The sequence below is a fragment of the Periplaneta americana genome, chromosome 12 (assembly GCF_040183065.1).
Source record: "Periplaneta americana isolate PAMFEO1 chromosome 12, P.americana_PAMFEO1_priV1, whole genome shotgun sequence".
Lineage (NCBI taxonomy): Eukaryota > Metazoa > Arthropoda > Insecta > Blattodea > Blattidae > Periplaneta > Periplaneta americana.
Window position 1 is genome coordinate 36,186,222 of NC_091128.1, and position 26,593 is coordinate 36,212,814.

Genomic DNA, 26,593 nt, shown 5'->3' on the forward strand with positions numbered 1-26,593 from the left:
GCCGATGTTAAGGAAGTCTCGTCGCTGTCACCACTACTACTACTACTACTACTACTGGTCTCCAGGAATGCTATTTTTTTACACCCTTCTCATGACCTCCCCCCCCCCCCACATTAGTCCCGTAATTTCTCCGGACGCACCTTAACCTTAAGCTCATTGTGCAACCTATGTTTAAATCAAAGAGTTTGTAATACTTAATAGCATAGACAACTAGAGACACCCGTGAGTGGCAGGCAAGGAAAATGTCACAACTTGAATCGGCTAGCATCCGCCATTAAAGGGAGTGTTTGCGGCGCGAAATTCGAAAACAGTACCACAATACTTTGATGTAGCCTGATGATAATCACTGTTTTAAACATCTTTTACCAAGGATGGATCGTGATGAAATAAATATGAATGACAGAGGAGCGCTGTACTTATTGAAATATTATATGATTCATCTTTGGCGATATTATAAAAAAATTAATTAAATCACCCATATATACTCGGGATAAGTAAGTGAAATATTGAATAATGGCAATGCCAACATGAATAATTATGTATTGTCAGTATTACCAGTATTGTTTAAGGCCACAATAATATATATCTAAAAATAATCTATACGTTTGTCCTTTCATGCAAAGGAAAAGGAAGGTATATGGTGCTTAGAAAATGTTTAGTGGTGAAATATGAGATCATCAGAATTCTGGAATCACTGATTTAAAACATTGTAAGAATAAATTGTTATCATCATAATCTAATTAATTGTATAGTTGATGACCACCAGGTTAGAGATCTGTACAGACTTTTTAATCCAGCAGTAGTAGTAGTAGTAGTAGTAGTAGTAGTAGTAGTAGGCTTAGTAGTAGTGATATAATAGTAGGCCTAATAGTAGTAGTAACAGTAGGCCTAGTGTTTGTGATATTAGTAGGCCTAGTAGTAGTGATATAATAGAGGCCTAGTAATAATAGTAGGCCTAGTAGTAGTAGTAGTAGTAGTAGGCCTAATAGTAGTGATATAATAGAGACCGAGTGGTGGTGGTAGTAGTAGTAGGCTTAGTAGTGATGGTAATAGTAGGCCTAGTATTGGTGGTATTAGTATGCCTAGTAGGCTAGTAGTGGTGGCAAGGCAAGTTGTGGTAGTGGTGGTGGTAATAAATAGGTTGTCATCGGCTATACTTTCAACAATAAACTAGAAGTACATACTGTACAAAACGGGAACATATACGATATCATTTATTCTGAAACAAAACAGTATTATACAGATGCTGTCTGAGGATTTTCTTGTGCACTTTGCTATTATAATCCATTGTAATATGATGGCACCTAACCCTTACATACATTGTTGAAATAAACCTTATAAACCTGATGAATGTGTTTCTGGAAAAAACTTTATCCAAGAAATGTTCCGACATTCTGTAAACACATTCAAAGGAGGAACTGCATTTAGAACATTCTTCCAAATATTAAGAGATGCATGCTTTGCTGGGCATCCTACAATAGTAGGCTATGTTAGAACAATATTTGCGACGCAGTATTTCACCATTTCTTATTATTTCCCTTCAAGTGTACTTATATTTATTCATACTCCTCAATTAAGCATGAACTGCTCGCACACCCGGCGAAGCATCAACTCCCTTTAATGGCGGTTCAATTTTGTACGCGAAACTAGCGCAGTTGGTGTCTCTAATTATATATTACAAACTCTTTGATTTAAATTAATACCGATTCATCAGTCCTGTTTGCTTTATAAGGAGTAGGCTACAGTCCAGATACAGAACTCTGTTCAAAATTTTTTTGTTCTCGAGATTCTTTCCCAAAGATAAAGTATCTTCTGCAAGCCAAAGCATGGCAGGAGCAAATGATGTACTGGGCTGTATCAGTCTCCTTCTCGTAGAATCTACAGTCTAGGTTACCTTGAAGCATACCCATTACTGGTACCGGTATATTAAGATGCTTTTTCATGGGAGCATTACTTGTGAGAAAAGCTCTAATTGCTCTCAGCTGAAATCTATTACACTGAAGTAATATTTCAGCTCTCTTGTTGCATGGTCTAATAATAAACTGTTTCCCATGATTGATACCTGAGGTCCTGATCCAAGTTTTTTAATATTGAGTCTTGGACCATTTTTTAATCGCCTCTCTGACCGATCATCTAGGTATTCCGAGAGCCGGCTATGGTCCAATATATTTTGTAGCTGCTCCTTGTCTTGCAAGTTCATCAGCTGATTCAGTTTTCTCAAGGCCACAATGTTCTATTACATAGATAAGTTTAACCTCATTCCATTCTGCCAGGCTCCTTATAACTTAAGTATTCTTTTAAACAATTATGAACATGTTTTAAGAATGCCAGGGAAATGGCTACCTTTAAACGCACTAAATTACCAACTACAAGGAAGGAGGGATTTAGGAAGACCCACCACAGATTCACCAATTTGTGTAGTCACAGAATGGGCAAGTTACGTCATCCGAACCTGCAAAGAAGAAGAAGAAGAAGAATACATGGTACAGTTCAGAACGACTGCACCACCAGATTTTTTTTTTTTCAAAATACCCCATATTAAAAGAGTTTTTCAAAAGCACTTACAATTCTTTTCGGAAAAACCTACACCACATTTTTTTTTCTTCACAACACTAATTTTTAAGGTGGTTTAATTCTACTCGTTAAAGGAACATATTCTAACTTAACCTAAACTAGGCTAAAATTAATAAATACTTCAATCATACTTCTTACACGAGGATTTACGGAGCTTATTTCTGAAGATATTCTGGGTAAAAAATGATGTACTGTATAAACATTTGTTCTACTCTCAATAGGCTATTTCAAAATTACACTTATTTGAAGTTGTTTGTAAAATACCCTTTTTCTTTAGTTTTAAGAATACTACAAATAGAGAATGAACTATTCAGAAGTACCATTTCTTTAATTGGCTAGTGTTCTGAAGCTAAAAATGGGTTGTCATTTGCTTTGTACAGATTTTGTTTTACAATTTTTAACTAAAAATGACATCATTCTTATGCACTTATCAAAAAAATTGTTACAAATCATACGACCTTAGAACCTGATTCTTTTCAGTTTAATTATGTATTCTAATGTAAAGTGTTGAAGAATTTTAAGAGTGGCGTGATTTGTAACAATTGTTGCGATAAATGCGTAAGAAAATGTAATTTTGTAGTTAGAAATCGAAAACAATTCTGTACGAAGCAACTATGGGATTCAGAACACATTTTTAGCTTCAGAATATTAGCTAATTAAAGAAATGATACTCCTGAATAGTTCATTCTTTAACTGTAATATTCTTTTACCCTTAAAACTCAAGAATAATGGTATTTTACAAACAATTTCAAATTAGTGTAACTCTAAAAATATTCAGATTAGGACAAATGTTTATATGACATTTTTGCTTAAAATGTCTTCGGAAATAAGCTTCTTGAGGGACGGTAAATCCTCGTAAATCACCCTGTATGCCACCTCATTCTGCATACTAAATCCCAATCAAAAATACACGAAAATTAAAAAGAAACCTTACCCTAATAACTAAGAGGATAAAGAGATGAGCTGCTTTAAAGAACAGACCTACACACAACCTGTCTTCAACAGTACATTTACTCTTAAACATGTATTCGGCCAAATATCCAACAAAATGACACTTTTTCCTTCCAAATTTGGATATCTTAGAACGAACTTCCTTCCAGTTTCAGGCTCTACAAAGTTCAGACTATGATTCACAGTCAAATGATAAATAAAAATTGAACTATATCATCGTAACTTCTATTAACACATTCAAAAAATAAATTCTTACAACCACTACAGTTCATCTTACAGAAGAAAAACCAACCGCACAATATTATATACAAAAAGCAAATGGAATGAATCGCTCACTATAAACAACCTCGAACCACAGCCATAATCTAACGTACATTAACATCTGAACATTTAATCACAAGAAACCAACTACAGCTCAATAAATTCAGTCAAACACACACAGTCACCACAAAAACATCACTAAACAAAAAACAAGAGAAAAACCAAAAACATTAAAAATTCAACTCTATTATAACCAATTAACATTGAAAAACAATCAACACATACAAAATGTCACAATTAAACATGTAGGCCTAATCCACCTACAAGCGCTAAAACTAATAAATCAATGGTGTAGTCGTTGCCAATTACTGAAAATAGAATTCGACGTTATTATAAAATAACTACAATTATAGTAATTTTATATTATTAGTTACATTTGGCGATATTTATTTACATTTCACGAAATACATAAGTTGCTTTACTGCTAGACCTACAACTAGAATATTGAACAAGTGAAGTTTATTATGAATATTATCAAAAATTAACTCTTCGAGTCTTTATGGAAGTAAATTGACATATATGCAAAGATTTTGCAATTCAATATATTCTTGTTAAAATGATTACAACGAAGTCATATATACATGTACAAGTAGGCCTACTCAAAATACAGGAATAAAAAAATCACATTTGGCATAGGTAATAGAAGGCAGAATAATACTATGAAATCTGCCTACAATAAAGTATGTACGTACAGTAAAATCCCTCGTATCCGGCACCCAAATAGTCGGCAATACTAAAACAACTGCACTTTTGACTAGGCCAAAAAAAAAAGTCATTTATGCGAAAGGAAGAGTCGGACGAAGATGTGAGTGGTTTTCATGGATCGCTCATGCTGCATATTGTTTACTGTTTACACTGTTCACGCGTGAAAACAATGACAAAAAACCTCAGTATGTCTTTGGCGTAGATCGGGTAGTATTGGTAAGTTGCTGCGTGTGCCTTGTAAACAATGTGTAGAGACGGTATTTTTAAATTTACCACTTGAACTCGCTTATTTAGAGGGGGTGTTGGATGAGTCTAAATAGGAAAGTGTGAAATTCTCTGTTCCTACAGCGTATATAAGTTTAATCGTGTGATAGCATCATGGCTAAAACCGTTAAGCGCAAGAGGAATGTCCTCACATTGAAGAGAAAGCGTGATTTACTCGAGAAAATAGAGAGAGGAGTTAGTAAATCCAAATTAAAGGACGAATATAAGGCCCACTGTGGACAGGTACAATGCTGCCTATAATGGCGAAACCAGAAATGGATTATTAAACCTACATTTCAGTAGATGTTGAAAGCATAGTCCTTCCTTCTGCTCGATATTGGTAGAATATGTTGTCAGTCACTCGTCTCATCTCATGCTCAGTATTAGCTTGAAGTTCCTCTGTCTGCGAATTCGTGCGAACACTGACTTCCAAACTATTCCAAAAAGAAAAATCACAACTGGTTAAATTAAGAGAGTGCGACGGCCACAAATCAACACTTATTAATATTACTCTATCATATAAGCTAGCAGTTCACTTATTCTATGTAATGATTCTTAAGCCGTATGTGTGATGGCAGAGTACTGCTGAAACCAAAAGTACAATTTTCTCTTTTCTGTCAACCGCGAAAGAAACGGCGTTAGTACAATAACAATTTTCCGGCCTAAGAGGCCGAGGTCTACTGGACAAATATTGGTATGAATTTGAACAGTTTCTCGCACTATTGCAAGCGTTCGTGGCTTACTAGAACATAGCATTTCAACGGTTTCTCGCATGTATCCTGACATTTATGGATTGTTACATCACTAGATTGAGAGAAACACTTTCCGCAAACGGAGAATTCGAATAGTTTCCCCGTCAGTAAATTTGAGTGCATGTCTTTCCAAAATTATTTCATGGCAGAAAGTCACTACAAAGATATTGTATTTCAAAGTTTTGTGGATGCATCATTCAGTGCATATCTTTTCAAATTTAACTTATGAGAGAAATAAGTTTCACAAACGACTTACAGTATAACAAATGTTTCTCGCCTGTGTGCTGGAATTTATCACTTGCTAGATTACCCACTCTCACAAAACGCTTATCACAGATTTGACATTTGAATGCTGGAGTTTATGAGCTGTTAGGTAACAAGAGCGCGTGAAACACTTCGTACAAGTATCGCATTTGAAAGGTTTCTCGCCTGTATGCTTTAGTAGATGCCTTTTCAAACTTGTCTTACGCGAAAAACAAGTTTCACAAACTTCACATTTGAAAGATTTCATGCCTGTATGTAGATTTTTATGACTTGCTAGGTTACAAGAATGTGCAAAACATTTACCGCATACGTCACATTTGAATGGTTTCTCGCCAGAGTGTAGGCGTTTATGACTTATTAGGTGACTCGACACGGAAAAATACTTTCCACAACTATCACATTTGAACGGTTTCTCGCCCGTATGATGGCGTTTATGAATTCTTAGGCTACTCGACTGCAAGAAACATTTTCCGCAGACATCACATTTGAACGGTTTCTCGCCCGTGTGCTGGCGTTTATGGATTAACAGGTGTTGAGACTGCAAGAAACTTTTTCCGCAGACATCACATTCGAACGGTTTCTCGCCCGTGTGTTGGCGTTCGTGAGTTACAAGATGTCCTGACTGAGAAAAACACTTTCCACAAACATTGCATTTGAATGGTTTCTCGCCCGTATGCTGGCGTTTATGGATTATTAGGTAAACTGACTGCGAGAAAGACTTTCCACAGTCTTGGCATTGGAAAGGCTTCACGTCCGAGTGCACACGCGCATGACGATCCAGAGTCCTCTGCTTCGAGAAATGTTTTCCACACACATCACACTTGAAAGCTTTCTCGTCTATGTGTTTAAATAAATGCCTTTTCAGAGTTGTAGAAAGCGAGAAACATTTTTTACAAATGTCGCATTTGAATTTCTTTCCATCTATAGAAGTCCGCACAGGTTTTTCCGAGGATACTGAGTCCTTGGGAATGCCACCTAGAGTCGTGTTATCTGCACCCTCAGTACTGCTGAACTCTGATGATGGACTCGCATGGCAGACTGCAATCCTGGGATGAAAACATAGAATCAGTCTATAAAACATCCATAATAAATCATTCACACCAATATTAAAATGTACAAGGAACTTACATTTGTACAGTATTACCTAATACCAGATTTGAAGCCTCACACATCTTAATGTGACGAAGAAATTAAAATGTTATCCCTATATCAAGCAATTCCAACTCAATTTTTATATTAAATTCTTTCCAAAAGAAAAAGCTAATTATGTCAACCTTCATATTATTACTCCTCTTTCTATCAAATAAGCAAAGAGTTACAGAAGTAGATATGAAATAATTCTTCTCGGGTTCTAAGCCTCCCTGAAGAAGATGGCATAGCTAGTCATCAAAAGTTTGGAAGCAACATTCCAACTCATCCGGCGGAGAACCTGAGATGAATTATTCTGATGGCAGCTATGTTTACGATTACGTTGGCTTTTAACTGAATGAGAAGAAAGGGAGCTTCTTAGCGGTATCATGCACTAATAACTTAAAATTTCCCAATAAAAACAAATACAGTATATCTATTAATTTGAGAAAAATTCGTTCCAGCACCGGGAATCGAACCAGGGACCTCGCATCACCTCTGCGCACTGAGTGCTCTTTCCCTCTGAGCTATACCTGGACATGATCCATGGTGCCGGCTGAACTCTTCTCCTTAGTATCACCAATAGCCTAACTACCTGCATTTTTAATACATTCAAACCATATATATGCAGGAGCGCATATTTAACCCTTAAATCGTCACGCGGGGTGTTGTGAACACCCAAGCAGATATTACGGAGCTCGTAACTTCATATTTAGTAAGTCTGTACTTCTGAAACTTTCAGTACCTTTATTGGAATTGGTAAGGCAACAATAACCTCTTTATTCCAGTTTGCACCGTGACGTCGTCCACAACTTTCAATTCACCGTAAATTCTTCTCCTTGTGATTACATTTCGATCTCTAAATTCTTGCAACCATCCTGATGAAACCTTGAAATCATAATTTTAGCTAAATCTATCACCTTGCTTTCAGCATGTCGCCACTGATTAGTAGAGCTGCAGACCGTTTTTGCTGGCAACGAAGTGAAAAGTGCCTTTTCTAAATCTATGTATCTCCCTTCCTGCTGACGGCTGCGTTTTGCGGATTCTGCACCCAACTTTAAAAACTCATCCGAAATAGCGCTTCTTTTACTGATGACTATACATAGCAATCCTAAGTCTGAAGCAATTTCAGTTTCTGTTTTCTGTGGATTAGCTGGCCACCGGCGTGGCTCAGACGGCTAAGGCACTTGCCTGCCGGTCTGAAGTTGCGCTAGGGCGCGGGTTTGATCCCCGCTTGGGCTGATTACCTGTTTGGTTTTTTCCGAGGTTTTCCCCAACCGTAAGGTGAATGCCAGGTAATTTATGGCGAATCTTCGGCCTCATCTCGCCAAATACCATCTCGCTATCACGAATCTCATCGACGCTAAATAACCTCGCAGTTGATACAGCGTCGTTAAATAACCAACTAAAAAAAAAAGATTAGCGTCCACTTCTCATATGAATATTACTTTCTGATCTCGTGTATAACGTTTCCCCTTTCTGTTCTTCATGGCTGATCGACAACTAAAAACACCACATATCGGCAATTTTTATCGTGTACTTTTAACTGGTCGATTGTTTCCACAAAGGAAATACTCATGTCTGAAACATCAGCATGCCTCTTTGTCTTTGTTTCCTCTCTGAAAACCAATCGCTCTAATTGCACTCTTTGTCTTTTGTTTTCGCGCTGAAAGCTGCCCGTTCTATTTGCATCAAGTCGACAGAGATAAGGAAAATTCGCCCGGAGTTTATTTTAAAACAACATGATATGCTTATTACAATTTCGCAAAAATCAATTTATTTCAATGAAATTTAATACATATAACAGAGAATTACGCATAAATGCATTATGTATAAATTATATTTAATTAACACGTTTTTAAATGTAATTTTACACGGACCTATAAAAACTTACGTATAAATACGAATTACGCAGAACAGTTATAAAAAACACGTACGTACGTACGCACGCACGCACGCACGCGCACACACACACAGACACACACAAAAACTAGTTGCGGACACTCGGGTTTGACAGGAGCTGTTCCCCGCCAAGAAATGGCATGATCATCGGGAATAGTGCGTCCGCATTCTTGGCGCACAAGCAATGAATGACACTGCAGTTTCACTTTAGTTGTGTTGTGAGAAGTAAGTTGGAGGTGAAAGTTGTAATCTTAAAAGTTTAAGTTAAGTTTAAAGTGCTGTGTAGGCTACACTGTAACGACTTCTTCATTTCCTGAACATGCTTATCTATATAATACATACATACAGAAACGAAAATCTTGTGCGGCAACAAGACGCAAATTTCGGAAAAAGTTTCCAGAGAGATCTGTTCCAGCTGCCAGTACAATAAGAACACTTTATAAGAAGTTCATATGGACAGGTACGATAAGCGATGAAAAATCGAAAAGAGAACGCCGTGTTCTGTCAAAAGAGAAACTAAACGAGATTGGTGAAAGATTGAAGAACTTGCGAGAGTGATTGCAAATTTCATAAAAAGATGTCAAATGTGTGTTGCAGTAAATGGAGGACATTTTGAGCGACTTGGATTATAGGCCTAAAAGGCCATAGGCCAGAGACGAGCTCGTGTTCCTTGTGGTTGTTATAAAATGTTATGTTTTATTTAACGATGTTCGCAACTGCAGAGGTTATATCAGCGTCGCCGGATGTGCCGGAATTTTGTCCCGCAGGAGTTCTTTTACATGCCAGTAAATCTACCGGTACTGACATGAGCCTGTCGCATTTAAGCACACTTAAATGCCATCGACCTGGCCCGGAAATCGAACCCGCAACCTTGGGCATAGAAGGCCAGCGCTATACCAACTCGCCAACCAGGTCGACTTCCTTGTGATAACCAACACATTGATAGCTAGGCCGGCTCAAGACAAAACCCGAGTGTCCCCAACTAACCTCACTGCAGAAAGAGCGAGAGATATTCCTTTAGTAAATAACTAAAAGGACTGGTCAATGAAGTGTTGCCAAAATGCAGTTTGCAAAACAGTTGGAAAGAACAAGTGATTGGAATACATAAAAGATTATCTTGAGCAAATGAAGTTTATAGAGGGAACCATACTTCGCAGGAGTCCAGTTATCTATTATAATACAGAGCTGTTAAAGCGAAGCTCCACGGAAAAAGTGCGGGCGTCTGGAAGTCCACTGCTAGCGCGGTGATGGGCGAGTTCGCATCCGTGTCTCCGGTAGTTGTGCATACGAAGCAGTCTGGTATGTGCGCATTGTCTGCTGCGCCGCTTACGTTATATACGCAGTTATTTCTTAGTCTGAGTTGGAGAATATCGTTCGCATCATTTACACGTATACATCGTCATTATTAAGGTGTGTTAATGTATACAGTTGAGTGATTATTGTGTGTTGAGGTATAAAGCCAAACAACAAATATTCACTATGTGAGCGTGTGTTTATGTACATTTCGTATATAAGAAGCAAAAAATCCTGTGCAAAGACAAGACGCAAATTCAGAAGAAAGTTTCCAAAAAGACCAGTGCCTACTGTGAATACACTTCGAAACCTCGCTAAGCCATTCAAAGAAACAGGCTCAGTACAAAATCGAAAACCAAACGCAAAACGTTTTATTCTTACGGAGGGAAAGTTCGATGAAATTGGTGAAAGGTTATAACATACCCCGCAGAAATCTCTAAAACGTTTAGCACAGGAAACTGGAGTATCTGTGTCCTCTGCCAGAAATGCAACAAAATTATTGAAACTGAAGCCATACAGAATTCCACTAGGCAGACCCTGACAGGCAAGTACGATTTTGTAACTGGATATTAGAGGTTAATTTAGAGGAAATTGATCCGAATTTGATTTTTTTCCTCACGAGGCGTGGTTTTCTTTGCATGTATACTCACAAAATTACAGCTATTATAGTGTGGAAAAAACCGATGTAGTGCTTGAAACACCTTTGCGTGGTGAGAAGATTGGGATGTGGTGTGCGCTGAATGGACATCGAATTATTGGGCCTATTTTTTATGCTGAGACAATAAATTGTGAGTGGTATATCCAATTAATTATGGAGCCCTTTTCCGATGAGCTGACATATGCTGAACGTCTATCATGTTACTTCCAACAAGATTCCACCACTGCTCATACAGCTGCCGCATCAAGGCGAGAATTACGATGTATTTTTGGTACGCGACTTATCAGCAATAATGTGTGGGCTCCACGAAGCCCAGATCTAACACCCTGCGATTTTTATTTATGGGGGGGGGGCACTAAAAAGTATAGTATAGGAGAAATCCCCACTCTCTAGAGGAACTAAAGGACTATATACGTGAAGAAATCGAGGCTATCAGTGCTGTGGAACTTCAGAATGTTATTCATTCCTTCATCAGACGATGTTACGAAGAATGGGGGGCATTTTCAGCATCGACTCTGAGAATGGTAAATCCAAATTATTGCACATTTATTGTTATACTGCTTCATATGCACAAGTTCCAGAGACACGGATGCGAAATCGCCCATCACCGTGCTAGTAGTGGACTGCCAGACGCCCGCACTTTTTCCCTGCAGTTTCGCTTTAACAGGTCTGTATAAGGCTTGAACACTTACTCGAAAAAAAAAAAGTACGATAACATCTACCATACTCGATGAAGTACTTGGAAGCTCCTAATATTTTGCATGTCAATTGTCTGCTTGCTACATAAGTTGAATAAACACTCGATTGAACTATTATTATACAATACTGTAAGAAAACAAAAATATTCAACGCAAAAGTATATTATGTCACTTTATTTACTCTATCTCCACAGCTTTCCTAAACACTTTGATAATGTTTAAGATTACCCTCTGCGGTCAGGTCTGAGATTTTTTCATTGAAAAAATCCATAGTGACATTTGTGACAGACGAGGTCGCAGTTGGAGTTTTTCCTGGGGTTCTCCCGTTTTTCCCAAAATTAGGCATTTACATCATTCCATCACCATTTCTCCATTTCATTATCATTCCGTAGCATTCCCCGAATGCTTGCTGGCGATGCACGGAGGGTGCTGGCCTAGGGACGAGTGGGGTTGCCTGCTCGAAACCTGGGTACACAGAGAACCTTAGTGTGGTCAGCTGGTATGGGTTAGGGAAAGCGTCATCAGAGGGTCAGCGCAATAGATCTTAACAGGTCGCAGTGCTGGGCCATAGTGCCTCCCTCCGTTAAATTCAATTCAATTCAATGCTTAAGATTTCTATTCTTTCCATATTTGCTCTGCTTAATTTGGTTTGTATGTTCAGTCCATTTTTTTGCAAGAATATCGAAAATGGAGTATCGTCTAATGTGAACTATGAAATTCTTGTAAGAGACTTTACTTTGACATGTTACTGACTAGTGTACTTCTTATTGTTGTCGGCATCTGAATTCTTTAGTCTGAGATATAGCTGCATAGCTGCCAATGTGAAAAAAAAAATAACTCACCATGAGGGAAGGGTCGGATAATTCACCAATTGGTTAATCATAGAGGAGTTAGTCAAGGTTATATTAGAATATTAATTAACAGAAAACATATATTGGGAGAGATTTTTCATGGAGTACTTCTGTTCCTTATAGAATAACAATAAAACCGAATTACCTAATGCTACAGGAATTACTATCTGTAAAGGTATAATTATGTTTCTAGTCATGAATTTGGTGGAATCCAACACAGGCAGGAAGAGAGACACCTACTCAGGATATAGAAGAGAGGATCGGCATTCCAAATGAGTTCATCACTCTTGAAGTTTTGTAGATAATGAAGCAACAGAAGTATTGCTTATAGTCATAATTTTAAGATATAGTACAGTGGAGTCCTTCCATTGGAATCTTCTGTTATGGAAACTCCTGATTTGAAAAACTAGCTGACTCTGCCCACCACAGGAACACCACTCAATACGTTACTGATAAGGTGATCGCTTTGATCATGTTCGAGTTTACATCAAAAGATACAGTAAAGAAGAAGAAAGAAACTTGTTTTTACTTATATATGAAAATACAAATTTATATAAGAATTATTTAGCATATAAATATGCACACATACAAATATGAGAAGATATTTTAGTAACACACAAAAATATAAGAATAAATAATTACAGTGGTAATTCTTCTAAATAAAATAATTGTTTGAATATTAACGACAAAAATATTTGTTAAGTAATTTAGACTAATACCCTTTCATAATACATTCACTCTGACAACAAATTAAGTTGAATCTGCTGTGTGGTCTTTCCAATGCTTAAAGACAAATACATCATCCTAAGCAATATGCCAGCCTTGGTGGCACATGGAATGACTCTACTGCTTGATCCAAAAGGTTGTGGGTTCGAGTCCCGCCTTGCACATGGGTGTTGTGTTCAGGTTAGTTTAAGAAAAAAGAAAATAGAAAAAGGAAAACTGTGAAACAAAGAAAGGAAAAAAAAATAGGGAGGTATCCTCTCTTCTTAACATGTGTCCTAGTCAACAATTAAAAAAAAAATAAAAATAAAGTAATACGTAGTATTAAAACAGTAAATAGTGTTTGCACTCACCTGGCTCTTTACACCACGTCCTCTGTCTAAGAGTCATTGAGGTCATCTCTCAGGGGTGGTTGCATCGTCAAGGTAGGGGCAGGCAAAGAAGACCCATAACGTAGTACACAGTACGTACAAACGTATTAAATGACCTTTGATTGGCTAATAGTTTTTGCCCCCATTTATGAAAAATGAAGGTACTTCATTGTATTTTCTTCCAGTTCCAAAATATGTTCAATCGTTTATGTAAACTACAGCCAGTTACCATGCACGTGGTAAACAATGTTGTAACATATTGCAAATTACTGTCAAATGGAGTCAATATGATGAAGCAATAAAACAAAGGACAAGTCAAAATACAAACATCACACTCACGTATCAGTCAATACCTCGTTCTCCTCTGCCGATACTTCCAGTTTCAGCTCATCTTTTGCTGTGTGCCAGTCACGCCATTCTTCCTGAAAATGGAGAGTGAAAAAAAAAAAAAAAAAAAAAAATTTAGCACAATAATTTACAAGAACAAAAGTGGATAGATTTCAGATGCCATAAAACTGCATCAAATCATATTGGTTAAATAACTGAATTTCGAGTAATACGGACAATCTTTGGGACATATTTTTTATGGGGTTATTCTGTTCCTGCAAACATGGCATGATGAGTCTTTCCACGGTAAAAGATTCTGGACGTAAACAACTGCCCACTGAAGGATGCACTGGAAGGAATGGTGAACGGGAGAAGAGTTCGGGGTAGAAGAAGATATCATATGATAGATAACATTAAGATATATGGATCATATGAGGAAACAAAGAGGCAGGCAGAAAATAGGAAAGATTGGAGAAAGCTGGGTTTGCAGTGAAAGACCTGCCCTTAGGCAGAACACTAAATGAATGAATGATGAATTCTGTTCCTCATAGAATAACTATTCAACCAATTATAGTTTCAAGAATTATTCATGAACGAATACATTATACATAAAAAAAGTTAATAATTGTTTTATTATCCGAATGCACAATATGGAATAACGAAGAACGCCGAAAAAAACATATTCCCGAAATTAAAAATTTAAGATGGAAACAGTAAGATTTTGGGATCTTACTGACCATATTCTCTTAGTGACTGATGACCCTATCCTCAGAAATGTCCGCAATCAGTGCTGAGAGATCAGCTGTAAACACTGCAGCAGAGTCTTGAGAATATGCCTGTCTGCATTGAATAATGGATAACACTTCTAGGAATGTTAATCTGAACCTCTGCACATTAAGGATAGTGAAAAAAATATATATAGGCCCTATAATTCTCTAAGCATCCACTACGCACCATATACCATTTTTTTTTGTTATGAATGACATTTTGTGTACAAGATTGGGTTTTTCTCTTCTCCCATATCTGTGCAGCTTCATCACCATGTAAATAAAACAATTCTTCAACCATGAAAAAAAATTCAATCTGGTTCAATAAAACAATTTACTCTGCTCACATTATCACATGGCTGCAATTCCTGAAGAAATAAACTGGCGTATTTCTATTTTTATTAGAAACATTAATTTCCAGACCTTACAGTGAATATTCTTGAAATATTTATGCGATTTCTATTTATGGGGGAACTTAAGAAATAAGTAAAATATAGTGCATCAGAATAACACATAAGTTACAGGTTGGAAGAACTGAAAGAGAAGATCAGAAGGGATACTGCAGCAATTTCAGAACAATTAATATGTGTTAATGCAAATTTTTTTAAAGGTGTGAGAGTTGTGTTGTAGCACAGGGACATCATTTCCAACATCTTCTAAAAGAAACATAGGTAGTTACTGCAATTTGCATGAGCGATCTATGAACTGGGCTTAAAGGACTATGATTATCAGACTCTGTCAGCAAAAAGAGTCTTTCAGCCACCATGCACAGCTGCATACTCACAGATCAAAGTCTATTTACAGGCTCTGAATAACATTCAGGCAAATATATTTAATTATAGAATCAAAACTAGATATCTGTTCAGGAATATTAAAAAAAAAAGTAGGTAAAGTTATTATCGTAAAATAGAGAAACAAATAATTAACGCGATACTGAGAATAATAACACTTCTCACATGGCAAAGAGGATTGAAGAGATGTGTCTGAGATGACCACAATAACAGAAATTCGAGATTGAGAGAAAAGCCAGCAAAACTTAGGAGTCAAACTCACCTCAGCTTCAGATGTTGCCATGGGAACAGTAATTGGCACTGGAAATTCTTCAATTTTAATCTGTGTTATGAGATCGCGATCATCTGTGCGATCCCCACATTCTTTCTTTATCTGGGTCGTGTGCAGATTCAATACATTCACTTCCTGCAGAACACAGATGCCATAAACTAGTAATTACATTTGCTGTTCTGAACATGATTTTAAGTTTTAGGGGTCACACTCTGACCCCGTACATTAGTGCTGGGCCACTGCTTGCAGTAGAGGAGGAAAGTTATGGAAAAGAAAAGCACTGACAAATGGCGCAAATGAAGACATCGCCAGCTGCGCAACAAATGAGAATTCTAAAAATATGCACTATAATCTTTTTGTGATAATAAGAGATAAAAAAGTGCCGCAACCAATCAAGCTTTCGTTCGATCTGATTGCAACATAATAATATGATAACTTTAACACCAGGTGTTAAGTAAGAAAATGAGATGGATAATAAATGAAGAGTGGAAATGTCAAACGTTTAAGTAGCATTTGTGAAAAAATCGTTTTTTCCTACAGTCACATTCTATGTCCCCAGCACATGTCACTAGCCTTGTTCCAAGAGCGAAGTCATGGAGCAAAAGATTGAAACAATCACCAATAGATGGTGTATGGTCTAATGCCAAGCCATGCTGTCCTTCCGTGTTCGAAGTACCATGTATCACAATTCCCAGCTCTCTGGCAGACAGCTGATTGTTAGCTGTGCACTCTTGTGTGCATAAAATATTATTTGTAGGAAGGAAGGAAGTAATTCGAGATCTGGGAAAAGAGAAAAAAAATTGGAGAAGTGAACAAACGAAGCAACGACTACTTTGAAAATGTTATGAAAGGAGAAAGACAAATTTTAAACTCTCAGTTACCAGACAATAGGGCTAGTAAGTTTTATTAGTGATACACACTAGTGCTCATGTTTGCACTTACTTCATTCAGACAATTAATTATTGTAAGTATGGTAGTTACCATTAACGAAATTACATGCTTGGATTAAGTTTATTTTGTAATGTATCTAAACTAGTCATTCTTTCTGATACCCATTTCTACATTATGCTAATTTAGTTTAAAATTGGTTTTAGGTTGGTGTCCTGCAAGTGCAGTTACAAATGCAAAGACATACCATTTCACTGGAAGCTGAAACTTTTTCAACGATTATCATGGAATCATAGGTGCAGACTATGGGTATGCTCGGTCGCTCGAGCAGACCTTAGAAAGAAATTGGGCATTCTCAGCATACCCGCTCATGTGATTTCTAGTTCTTGATATTATTATTATTATTATTATTATTATTATTATTATTATTGTAACTTTACCTATTATGACAATTATTCAAAAAGTTTCACTAAATTATCGCTTAGCTTGTACTTCTGCAGATGCTATTTTGTCTTCTATAAAAGAAGCCAGAAATACTGATGCATTTTTGTCACTTTGGAAAGATGCTAATGAAAACTCTCATATACTGCAATTAATCCTGGGATGCTAACGTGGGGGGTCCACCAGTCCCCCACATACCTATTTCCTGGAATATCTCAGCCGAATGGACAGTTTTATTGTTTTTGGTTTTTTTTGTTTTTTTTTTTTTTTTTTTTTTTTTTTTTTTTTTTTTCCAATTCTATTAGTGTAAGCATATTGGCTCTATGTAATATTAAAGAATGTATTACATTTCTTCCATATTTCAGTCTTCAAACTTGAATATAATAAGGAGTCTAATGACACCCCACGTTACCATTTATGTTAGGAAATTTCATGTTACCATTCCAGGCTTAAGTCCCTTTAAACTTTCACGGCCAAGAAAAATCCCATTAAGGTTAGGAAGTGGTGAGACATGTAACTTCTCAGACTTTCAGGAAAGGTTCCGCGATTTATATTATGAGGTAGTGGATCAAACAACAACAAGCTTGAAAACCTGAACTCTACCCAAAACAATGTCACATCTCGTAAAGATGGAACAATTTTTACTAGGCTTAGAAGATAATAGTTATGTTATTTATATATTATGGTGACGATTTTGACGGTGTAAACTTAACATCGATGAAGTAATCAACAAGGTCATCAGTAAAACTGCTGTCAGGAGAAACACCTTCCAGGTTCTATCATCGTAGGTGAGTGATTAGGCCTATATAATGTTTGTAAGTATTTATTGCATATTTTCACAACAAAATTGTATCAATAAATAATAATCCATGGCACTGCAGCCCTTTAAGATCCCAGACCGACCAGCCAGCTGCTGGCCTCACGTCCACATGCCGAAGCAGAGGTGGACGATCATCCAACTAGAATAGAAATATCGTGTGGTTAGCACGATGATCCTTCCAGCCATTATAGTTGGCTTTCATAACCGATTTTGCTACCTATCACAGCTCCTCTACTGCATCACGATGCTGGGTGGGCACCAGTCCCATACACTAACAGAAATTTCATGAGAAAATGTCTTTCCCCACGAGGACTCGAACCAGCGCGGATTCCGTAAGGCAGGATGCCTTAGACCATGACGCCACGGCGCGGGACACAAAATTATATTACAAATTTATAAATGTAGGCAGCGCAGTTTATAACATGGACCTAAGATATTTAGGCTCGTTTAGTGTAGGTTGAAACATATGTCCTTTAATGCACCTAGTTTTAGGCAATATCATCACTCGAGAATTTCTCGTGTTGCATACATTTAGGAATTTTTACATAAAATTGTTGCAACCTATTCTATTAGAGCCTAAAAATCCGAGGTCTAAGCATGAGCATACCCCAAGATTTCAAAAGTCGGCGCCTATGCTTGGAATAAAGAGTGAAAATGAACAAGGAACTTATTTGTTAGGTTTAACCCATTACTGCATAAAGTTAGTAATGACTTGAAAAATGGGTTTCTGAGTTTAAGTTTGCTAGTTGTTGACTTATGAATGCTTTCTTACCATTTTTAACTTTATTTACTGTCTGGGATAAAAATTAAGGACCGTCCCATAAATAGGACGCTATGCATAATGGTCAGTGATACAGTAGTTGAATAGAATAACCCCTTTTTTGTTCAAATAGTATTTATGTATTTATTACGTAGCAAATACATATACATATTAGAATCAGTGTTTCAACTGCCCTTCTCACACAAGCCTACGTATTGTACATCACTATTTTGTGTGGTAAGGGTAGAAACATTTAGGGTGGATTCCAATTTGGCACTTGCTGCAGATGAACTTTGCTTTCCCTGTACAATTAGCACACCTTCACTGAGTTTCATTTTCAGCTGGCCAGTGGTGTTGACCATCAAATCGTATGTCTCCTGGTGGAATGGGAACAATTCTTCCTCAGTGGGAACTCACCCCATGCCTTTTCAGTACTGTAAAAGCCAGGAGACGGCAAAAGTTGATGAGCGGTTCTGAAAAGTTTTGAGGCTTCATTTTTCTGTATAGAAACCAAGCATTTACTACGGCAACATCAAGAATATAAGCGAAGATGGACGACCACTCTGTTGTTGCCACTATTGCTAACATCGGTACTGCCAACGCTGGTGCTGCTGTTTCTGTGCTAGCGCTGGTACTGCTGTTGCTGCTAGTGATGGTGCTGCTATTGCTGCTGCTAGCACTGGTGCTGATGGTGGTGATTGTAAAAAAAAATCCGTAGCGCTACAGCCCATGATGGGCTAAGACCGACCAGCCAGCTGCTGGTCTCACGTCCACATGCCAAAACAGAGGTGGACCATCATCCAACCAGAATGGCGGTATCGTGTAGTTAGCACGATGATTCCCTCCATCCGTTATAGCTGGTTTCCGAAACCGGATTTTCGCTACCTATCGTAGCTCCACAAGTGCATGATGATGCTGGATGGGCACCAGTCCCATACACTGGCCGAAATTTCATGAGAAAATTTCTTCCTCCATGTGGACTCGAACCAGCGCGCATTCTGTAACGCAATTCCGAGGCAGGATGCCTTAGACCACGACGCCATGGCGCGGTACGTTGGTGGTTGTAGTAGTAATAATAGTACTTGTAGTTGTAGGCCTAATAGTATGATGGCCTTCTATATATTAGCTTCCTTCTTTTCGGATGGCAATAACTTGTGTGAGAAACCTCAGTTTCATTTTTGTCTAATGTACTTTCAAAATCACTTGTTGCAGCTTTTATGTCAGAAGACTCTGGCATACTTTCATCAACAATGTCATTTTCATTATCATCATTACATATATATATATATATATATATATATATATATATATATATATATATATATATTGTAATTCCGCTTTACTAAGTAGCATTTTACTGCCAAAATTATTCAAATTAGTCTCATGCTCGTCATCTGATTTATCACTGTCTTTATCTGTATCATGGGAAACTTCTGGAGGGGTCACATATATTAGACTCTCACTATTATTATTTTTATTTTCCATTAACCCCAAAATTTCACTCACGGTTAGACTGGAAATAAAACAGTGTAATGGAAACCATATACATATTATAAAGAATACTACAGGAGTGCACACTGCATGGCGTCCTATTTTTAGGACGGCACTTTATTTCACCTTGTACCTAGCAACATATAAGAATATTTTATTGTTGTTACATACCACATGAAAACTGAAGTATTCAACTCATTATGTGAAAATAAAAATCAGATTTCTGTATCACCATTACAGAGTAACCAAGAATAAACTTACCCGCAGTGCATCACAAAATACTGTTAACCTGCCATCTTGTCAAAAATTAGCTGGTATGAACAAATGTTAGCGCGGAATTCAAACACTGCAACACCATAATACAATGTAATAATTTACCTTCTAAATAATGCCTCCAACTATAGTAAACAAGAAAAATTTCCATAAAAATCAGTATTTTACGCATGTGCTATTTTTAGGACGCTATGCAGTAATGGGTTAATGAATATAACTGCAATGAACAGATGTACATACAATAATCCATGTTCATGTTCTCTCTCTTTTATTACTATACACATTAAAAAGTGACAATCCATGTTCTCAAATATGACTGTAAAAATTACTGTCTTCTATGACTTTATGAAACTACTGTGATGAAAGCAACTGTACTTGTAAGGCGAAGCTGCGCTGGAATGTCGCTTGCTCTGAATACCTATTTTTGCTTGTCTCCCAAATGTTAAGCCCAATCCACAGGTAATTACATGGTGAACACTCGAACTTGTCTCGTCAAGAACAATCTTGCTCTTACTAATTCCACTGACAGCAGATAGCATCACAGTTGGTACAATGCCTTTAAATAAACAATTAAAAATTGTGACTTACTATTATCTATGATGAATCTCTAACAGATGAGTCCAACTACAAATTTAGCCACAATCTGACATTTAAAGCACGAAAAAAATTGCTACAGGTTAGAGTTACCTTCAATAAAGATATTCTTCTTTCTTTAAGTGTTCCTGATAATATGTAATACCTTGTTACCAACATAACGTCCACACCTGTGGAGTAATGATCAGAGCGTCTGGCCGCAAAACCAGGTGGCCCGGGTTCGATTCCCGGTCGGGGCAAGTTACCTGGCTGAGGTTTTTTCTTTTTCCGGGGTTTTCCCTCAACCCAATACGAGCAAATGCTGGGTAACTTTCGGTGCTGGACCCCGGACTCATTTCACCGGCATTATCACCTTCATGTCATTCAGATGCTAAATAACCTAGATGTTCACACAGCGTCGTAAAATAAATCAATTAAAAAAAAACCAACATAACCACACAGATAATGAGAAATTAATATTACAACAGCAATTCAAGCACACAAGCTAGTACTCATACTCCCATACTTGTGTATGGATTGCAGCACGTGTCATTTCATTTATTGTATTCCATAGATCTTACATCAGCATTGAAGCTTTAAGATTACCTGGCATTTTCTTTATGGTTGAGGAAAACCTCGGAAAAACCCAACCAGATAATCAAACCTAATGGTAATGAAGTGAGGTGAGGTCGAGGACTCGCCGTAGACCACCCAGTATCCGCCCCGTGACTGGGGAAAACCTCAGAAGAAACCAACCAATCAGACCAAACGGGAACAAATGCTGGTTTGCTACAAAAGTGCAAAACGGACTTCATCTGCTTCACCATGTGTGATTGACAGTTGTCCTTATGGACATTTCGTTGTAACAACAGTTTCAAACACACACTCTCTTCTTAATTTCACTGCACAAGACAATGTTTGTTTCGTTTTAAAAGAAACGTGCATTAAAGCTCCTAATAAATCAAAATTAAATTCGGGAGACATGATCACCTATTAAAACCAAAAATATACAACATGTGACATGGCACCAATTAAGGCGAAGAACTCTAGAATATGCAACATGTGATAAGGCACGAAATAAGATGAGGAACTCTATGAGACACATATGCCATAATACCAAATAAGATGAGAAACTCCAGAGCTGGCTTTCTCTACTTCAAGCAAATCTGTTGAATTTAATTTATGAGATTTATATTTGTTGACTCATGGTATAATGTTACAAGAAGTTCTAACATGGATAACATATAGTACTGATCTTTAATTTACCTCTGATAAAGGCTTCTTCTCTTCTACATCTGTGTTATCACTTGTATGTATAGCCAACGGGTCGATTTCGTGTTCCATCTTGATTAAATCCATCACAACTGAAAGAGGTGATTAATGATACTGACATATGACTATGCTCATTACTATATATTTACTCATATAACCATAACTTAAAACTGAAGTAATTACGAAAATGCTTACACGCAAACGTATTTCTGTGAACCTACCACATTAACGTACAAATGTATTGCAATCCTTACCTTCTAATTGAGTCATATACAGGATCTGGCAGAATGATCTCTCTCATTTGAAACATAAATAAAAAGAACAACATAGATCCCATTCGAAATTTTATTTTACCATCTTACAGAAGAACGCTTGCCTTTTGACATGACTTTGTTTTAAAGAAAATATCGCCCAAACGAACTATACGCTCCTCAAACAGTGACTGTGCATCCTTCTACCTCACAAAAGTATGGTCCTATTATTCCAAATTGTGCCACCAAACACCAAACAGTATCAGCTGATGTACAAAGTTCTTCTTCACATATTTCAAAACTTTGCGATTCTGTTTTGTTATGCAAAAGCAAAATAAAGGGTGCTGGTAAAGGTAGAATTTTCCAAAATTCATGGCAGGACAAACATCAGTGGATTTTGTGCAATGAACACAAAAAAGTGCTATTTTGTAAAGTATGCAAGGAAGCTAGTGATAAAAAAAAAACTATTAAATTTCGCCGCCAAAGTGGACCCTTGTTTCATTTCCTCCGGCTTTTCCAACTGGAAACATGCCTTAAGAAAATTTAGTTCCCATGAAATATCCCAGTGCCAATGTTCCAAAGTACTGGCGGTGCAGAGTGGAGTAAATGTTGCATCCAGTTTGAATCTTGAAAGGTTACAAGACCTTCAAAATTCTCGTGCCACTTTACACGAACTATTTTCATCGTTGTTATACAAGGTGTGGCAAAGGAATCGGATGGTTGTAGAAGGCCATTTACTGAGCAACATGAGGGGTTATGGATATCGATCGACCGTCGTTTGTTAGCATTTTTTATGCTATTTTGTGTAATCATGGAAGTATGGAGCTCGGAGCATCATGCTTTCGTTATCGAGACATTTTTCAAGAATGGTGATTCAGTTGTGAAAACCCAGCATAGCTTTCGTCTCCAATTTAATATTGGCCGCCACAGAGCCGTTCCTGCTCGCAATATCAAATTGAGATGGGTACAAAACTTTCGATTATCAGCATCAGCTTGCAAGAAGAAACCACCAGAACACGTTCGAAGTGTACGAACGCCAGATAACATTGAGCGAGTAAGAGTGGCTATTACAAGGAGTCCACATCGATCAGCTAGACAGCAGGATATAGTAGCACTGCGACTTTCAAACCGTTCTGTGCGCCGAATATTGCATTCAGATCTTAAGTTTCATTCATATAAACTTGTAATTGTTCAGCAATTGAATGAGAGAGACTACGTCCAATGCAGAACATTTGCTGAGAGAATGGTGGAAATTTTGGCTAATGAAGTTGTTATGTTCATGAGTGACGAGACACATTTCCATTAAATGATTACGTTAATAAGCAGAACTTTAGATACTGGGCTCTCGAAAATCCTAACGAATTACATACACAACCGTCCACTTCACTGTGCCAAGGTTACAGTTTGGTGTGCTGTGTCTAGATACTGCGGCATAGGCCTGTATTTTTTTTAGGAGAACGGAACACTGTGACGGTGAATAGTGAACGTATGTCGAAATGCTGAGGACATTTCTTCAACCAGTACTGCGTAGGCATCTACGTGGGATTCATAGACAAGATAAATAGTATGGTTTCAGCAAGATGGTGCCATGGCTCATATGGCAGAAAATTCAATGACAGTTTTGCGCCGCATGTTTCCAGGGCACATCATTTCTCAGCATGGCAACATTCCCTGGTCTGCCCGCTCGCCTGATCTTACCGTCTGTGACTACTTTCTGTGGGGTTACTGAAGTCCAAAGAGTACATAAACAGGCCCTAAACAACTGATGACCTGAAGATTGCTATTTTCCAGGAAATCACTAACATTGACGGCGAAATGTTGGAAAGAGCGACACGCAACTTGAGGTAAAGACTTGAAGAGTGCATAGAGAGAGACGAAACCATTTGAAGGACATAATTTTTAAGAGAATCTAAATGTATGTCAACAAAATGGCATACATAGCCAGTTTTTTTTTTTGCCAGTAATAGATTTTTTTTTTAATTTAAAAGGCATGTTGGTGCGACAAGTTAACATGTAAATGAAAATAAGTATCATAAATCCTTCAATAACTGTCTATTTTTAACCTAATGAGTAGTACAAGAAATTACATTAGGTTATACACATAAAATATGTGACTAGCACTTTCGCCAATTAGATGGCCTCTTCAGGTCTAGTTAGCATATTATGATGCTTTTTACATAAAGACATAGATGAAATGCAACATAGTAAAAAGTAATAAAATACATTACGTGAGAAAAAATTACAATATTAAAATAACTGCACAAACAGAAGGCAAAGTGAAATGATGACTTGAAAACAGGCGTGGTGGTAGTAGGCCCTAGTAATTCAACCTCTATAAAGTCTAGATATTAAATTACAGAATCTTTGCCTTGAATAAAAGTCTGCAAAAACATGTGTGCAGCTTATGAAATATAAAAGAGACGTTTAAAAGGGTAAAAAGTTGCAACAGTCATCACGACGCCCATTTGTAGGCCTAAGTAGACCTAATTAAGTAAGTGAATTATAGGTCCCTTGACTTTTGTATGTAGCTCACTGTAAAACCATTATCATTAAGTTTTTTCGTGATCATTTTGTAATAAAATAGGCCTAGATATTAACTTAGTTTTAAGCATGATAGCCTATAAGCCAAAATCTGTACTCTAAATATTTTTTAATAAAATAGATATTGACGTAATTTAAAGTATAATATAAGTTAGCTCAAGCTTAAATCTAAGTACATATTTTCTATTCTCTTTTTTCTAACAATGTCCTCCTTTTTGAAGCTTTGTATCCTCTTTTTTATTGATGTAAATCTGGTCACCCACATATAACTCTCCTAACTTACTAATCACATCCAATTTCCACTACGTCATACTATAAATTCTATCAAGGGATTTTTGTGGATGTTTTCTAGTGGCGCATACATACTGAACCTTTACTAAGACTTTTAACTTCCAAGCAATAAAATTAAAGTAGGCTTAACATTTAAAGAGACAAATGTGTATGGTATCTCCAGATTTTAAGTCAGTCTACTTACGTGGTTACATTAAAAGATTCTACATGTTTCACTTAACAATTCGATGCTAATAAATGAAAACATGATACAAAGGATTCATTAAAATGCTAATTACCGACATACAGTGCTATGGTGTCGATTAAAATTACTTATTTACCTATTTTTGGTATTCAACTAAATTTTTATCGCTATTTCCAACATTACAGAAACTTCAACAATTGCATGTTCAGCAAACAAGGGGTATCAAGACTGCCGGTCGTGTAAAAGACTGCAAGTGTGTCTATAAAAAGAAAAAGGAAAAAAGAAAGAGAAATGTTAGGGACGCTATAATGGATCATAGAACTTCGCAAAGCTACAAATCTAATACCAGGGTTGCCATACATTCGACTACCTATTTTGACCAATTGTACGAGGTACGACCGAACTCTTAAGTCGTACGCAATTTTGTACGACTATTTTACTGATGGGACAAAATTATTTTGGAACTGACAATGTCGGACTATAATAAAAAAATAAGTTAATTCGAATAATTTGAAGGAAAAATTGTTCCGGGGCCGAGTATCGATCCTGAGACCAATCGCTTAGCGCGCGAACGCTCTACTGACTGAGCTACCCCAGGACCTATACACGACACCATCACAATTTTTCCTTTATATCCACACAACTCACATGAGCTGACAAGACGCCAGAACTCAACTGTGAATGTACTGTACACAAATGCTGTGCGACTTAAATTGTGGCTTTCTGTTAACGTACCTCCAGTAACGAATGTAAGATTTGCATAATAAGTTAATTTGCCCCTTTTCTAGACAACTTTTCTTCATTCAGTATGTCATTGACTAATAACCCTGATCACACATATATATGCTTTAAAGGGATAAAAGAGGCTTTGAAAATCATATGGTGACAACACTTGCCATGCAAATCATAAATTCGTCTTCTTGAGCTCCAGGTTTCACGTACGGTGCGGTTATGCCAAAGTAACACAAGTTCAGAGATCTGCTAACTTCATTATATGTTCGGCAATGGAAGTATTTTTTTATGAATGAAATAGTACCGCGCTAGGATTAAGAAATTTAGACGCGCTGACATTTTAGCAGTGTCGGATTTGACTCGACTGTAGGTGGATTAATTTGATATAATCATCAGCTGCCACACTGATTGATATTAAATATCTGCCGTTGTGCCGACCAGAGATAAAGTTTCTGCAGGGTGTTG

General features: G+C 37.2%; 1 protein-coding gene across 7 annotated transcripts in view; it reads right to left on the minus strand.

The window, feature by feature from the left end:
* Positions 1 to 4,366: 4,366 nt before the first annotated feature.
* Positions 4,367 to 26,593, minus strand: part of LOC138710266 (zinc finger protein ZFP2-like) — a 68,754-nt gene continuing 46,527 nt past the window's right edge. Inside the window, exons 1-5 of one of the 7 annotated variants that reach the window (XM_069840990.1) lie at positions 25,533 to 25,625; positions 22,124 to 22,221; positions 15,603 to 15,746; positions 13,795 to 13,877; positions 4,367 to 6,877 (exon numbers count right to left, since the gene is read on the minus strand). In XM_069840990.1, the coding sequence (XP_069697091.1) occupies positions 5,884 to 6,877; positions 13,795 to 13,877; positions 15,603 to 15,746; positions 22,124 to 22,216 (1,314 nt within the window). In that variant the 5' untranslated portion in view covers positions 22,217 to 22,221; positions 25,533 to 25,625 and the 3' untranslated portion in view covers positions 4,367 to 5,883. The other 6 variants (XM_069840991.1, XM_069840993.1, XM_069840994.1 and 3 more) reach the window with 6 other exon arrangements.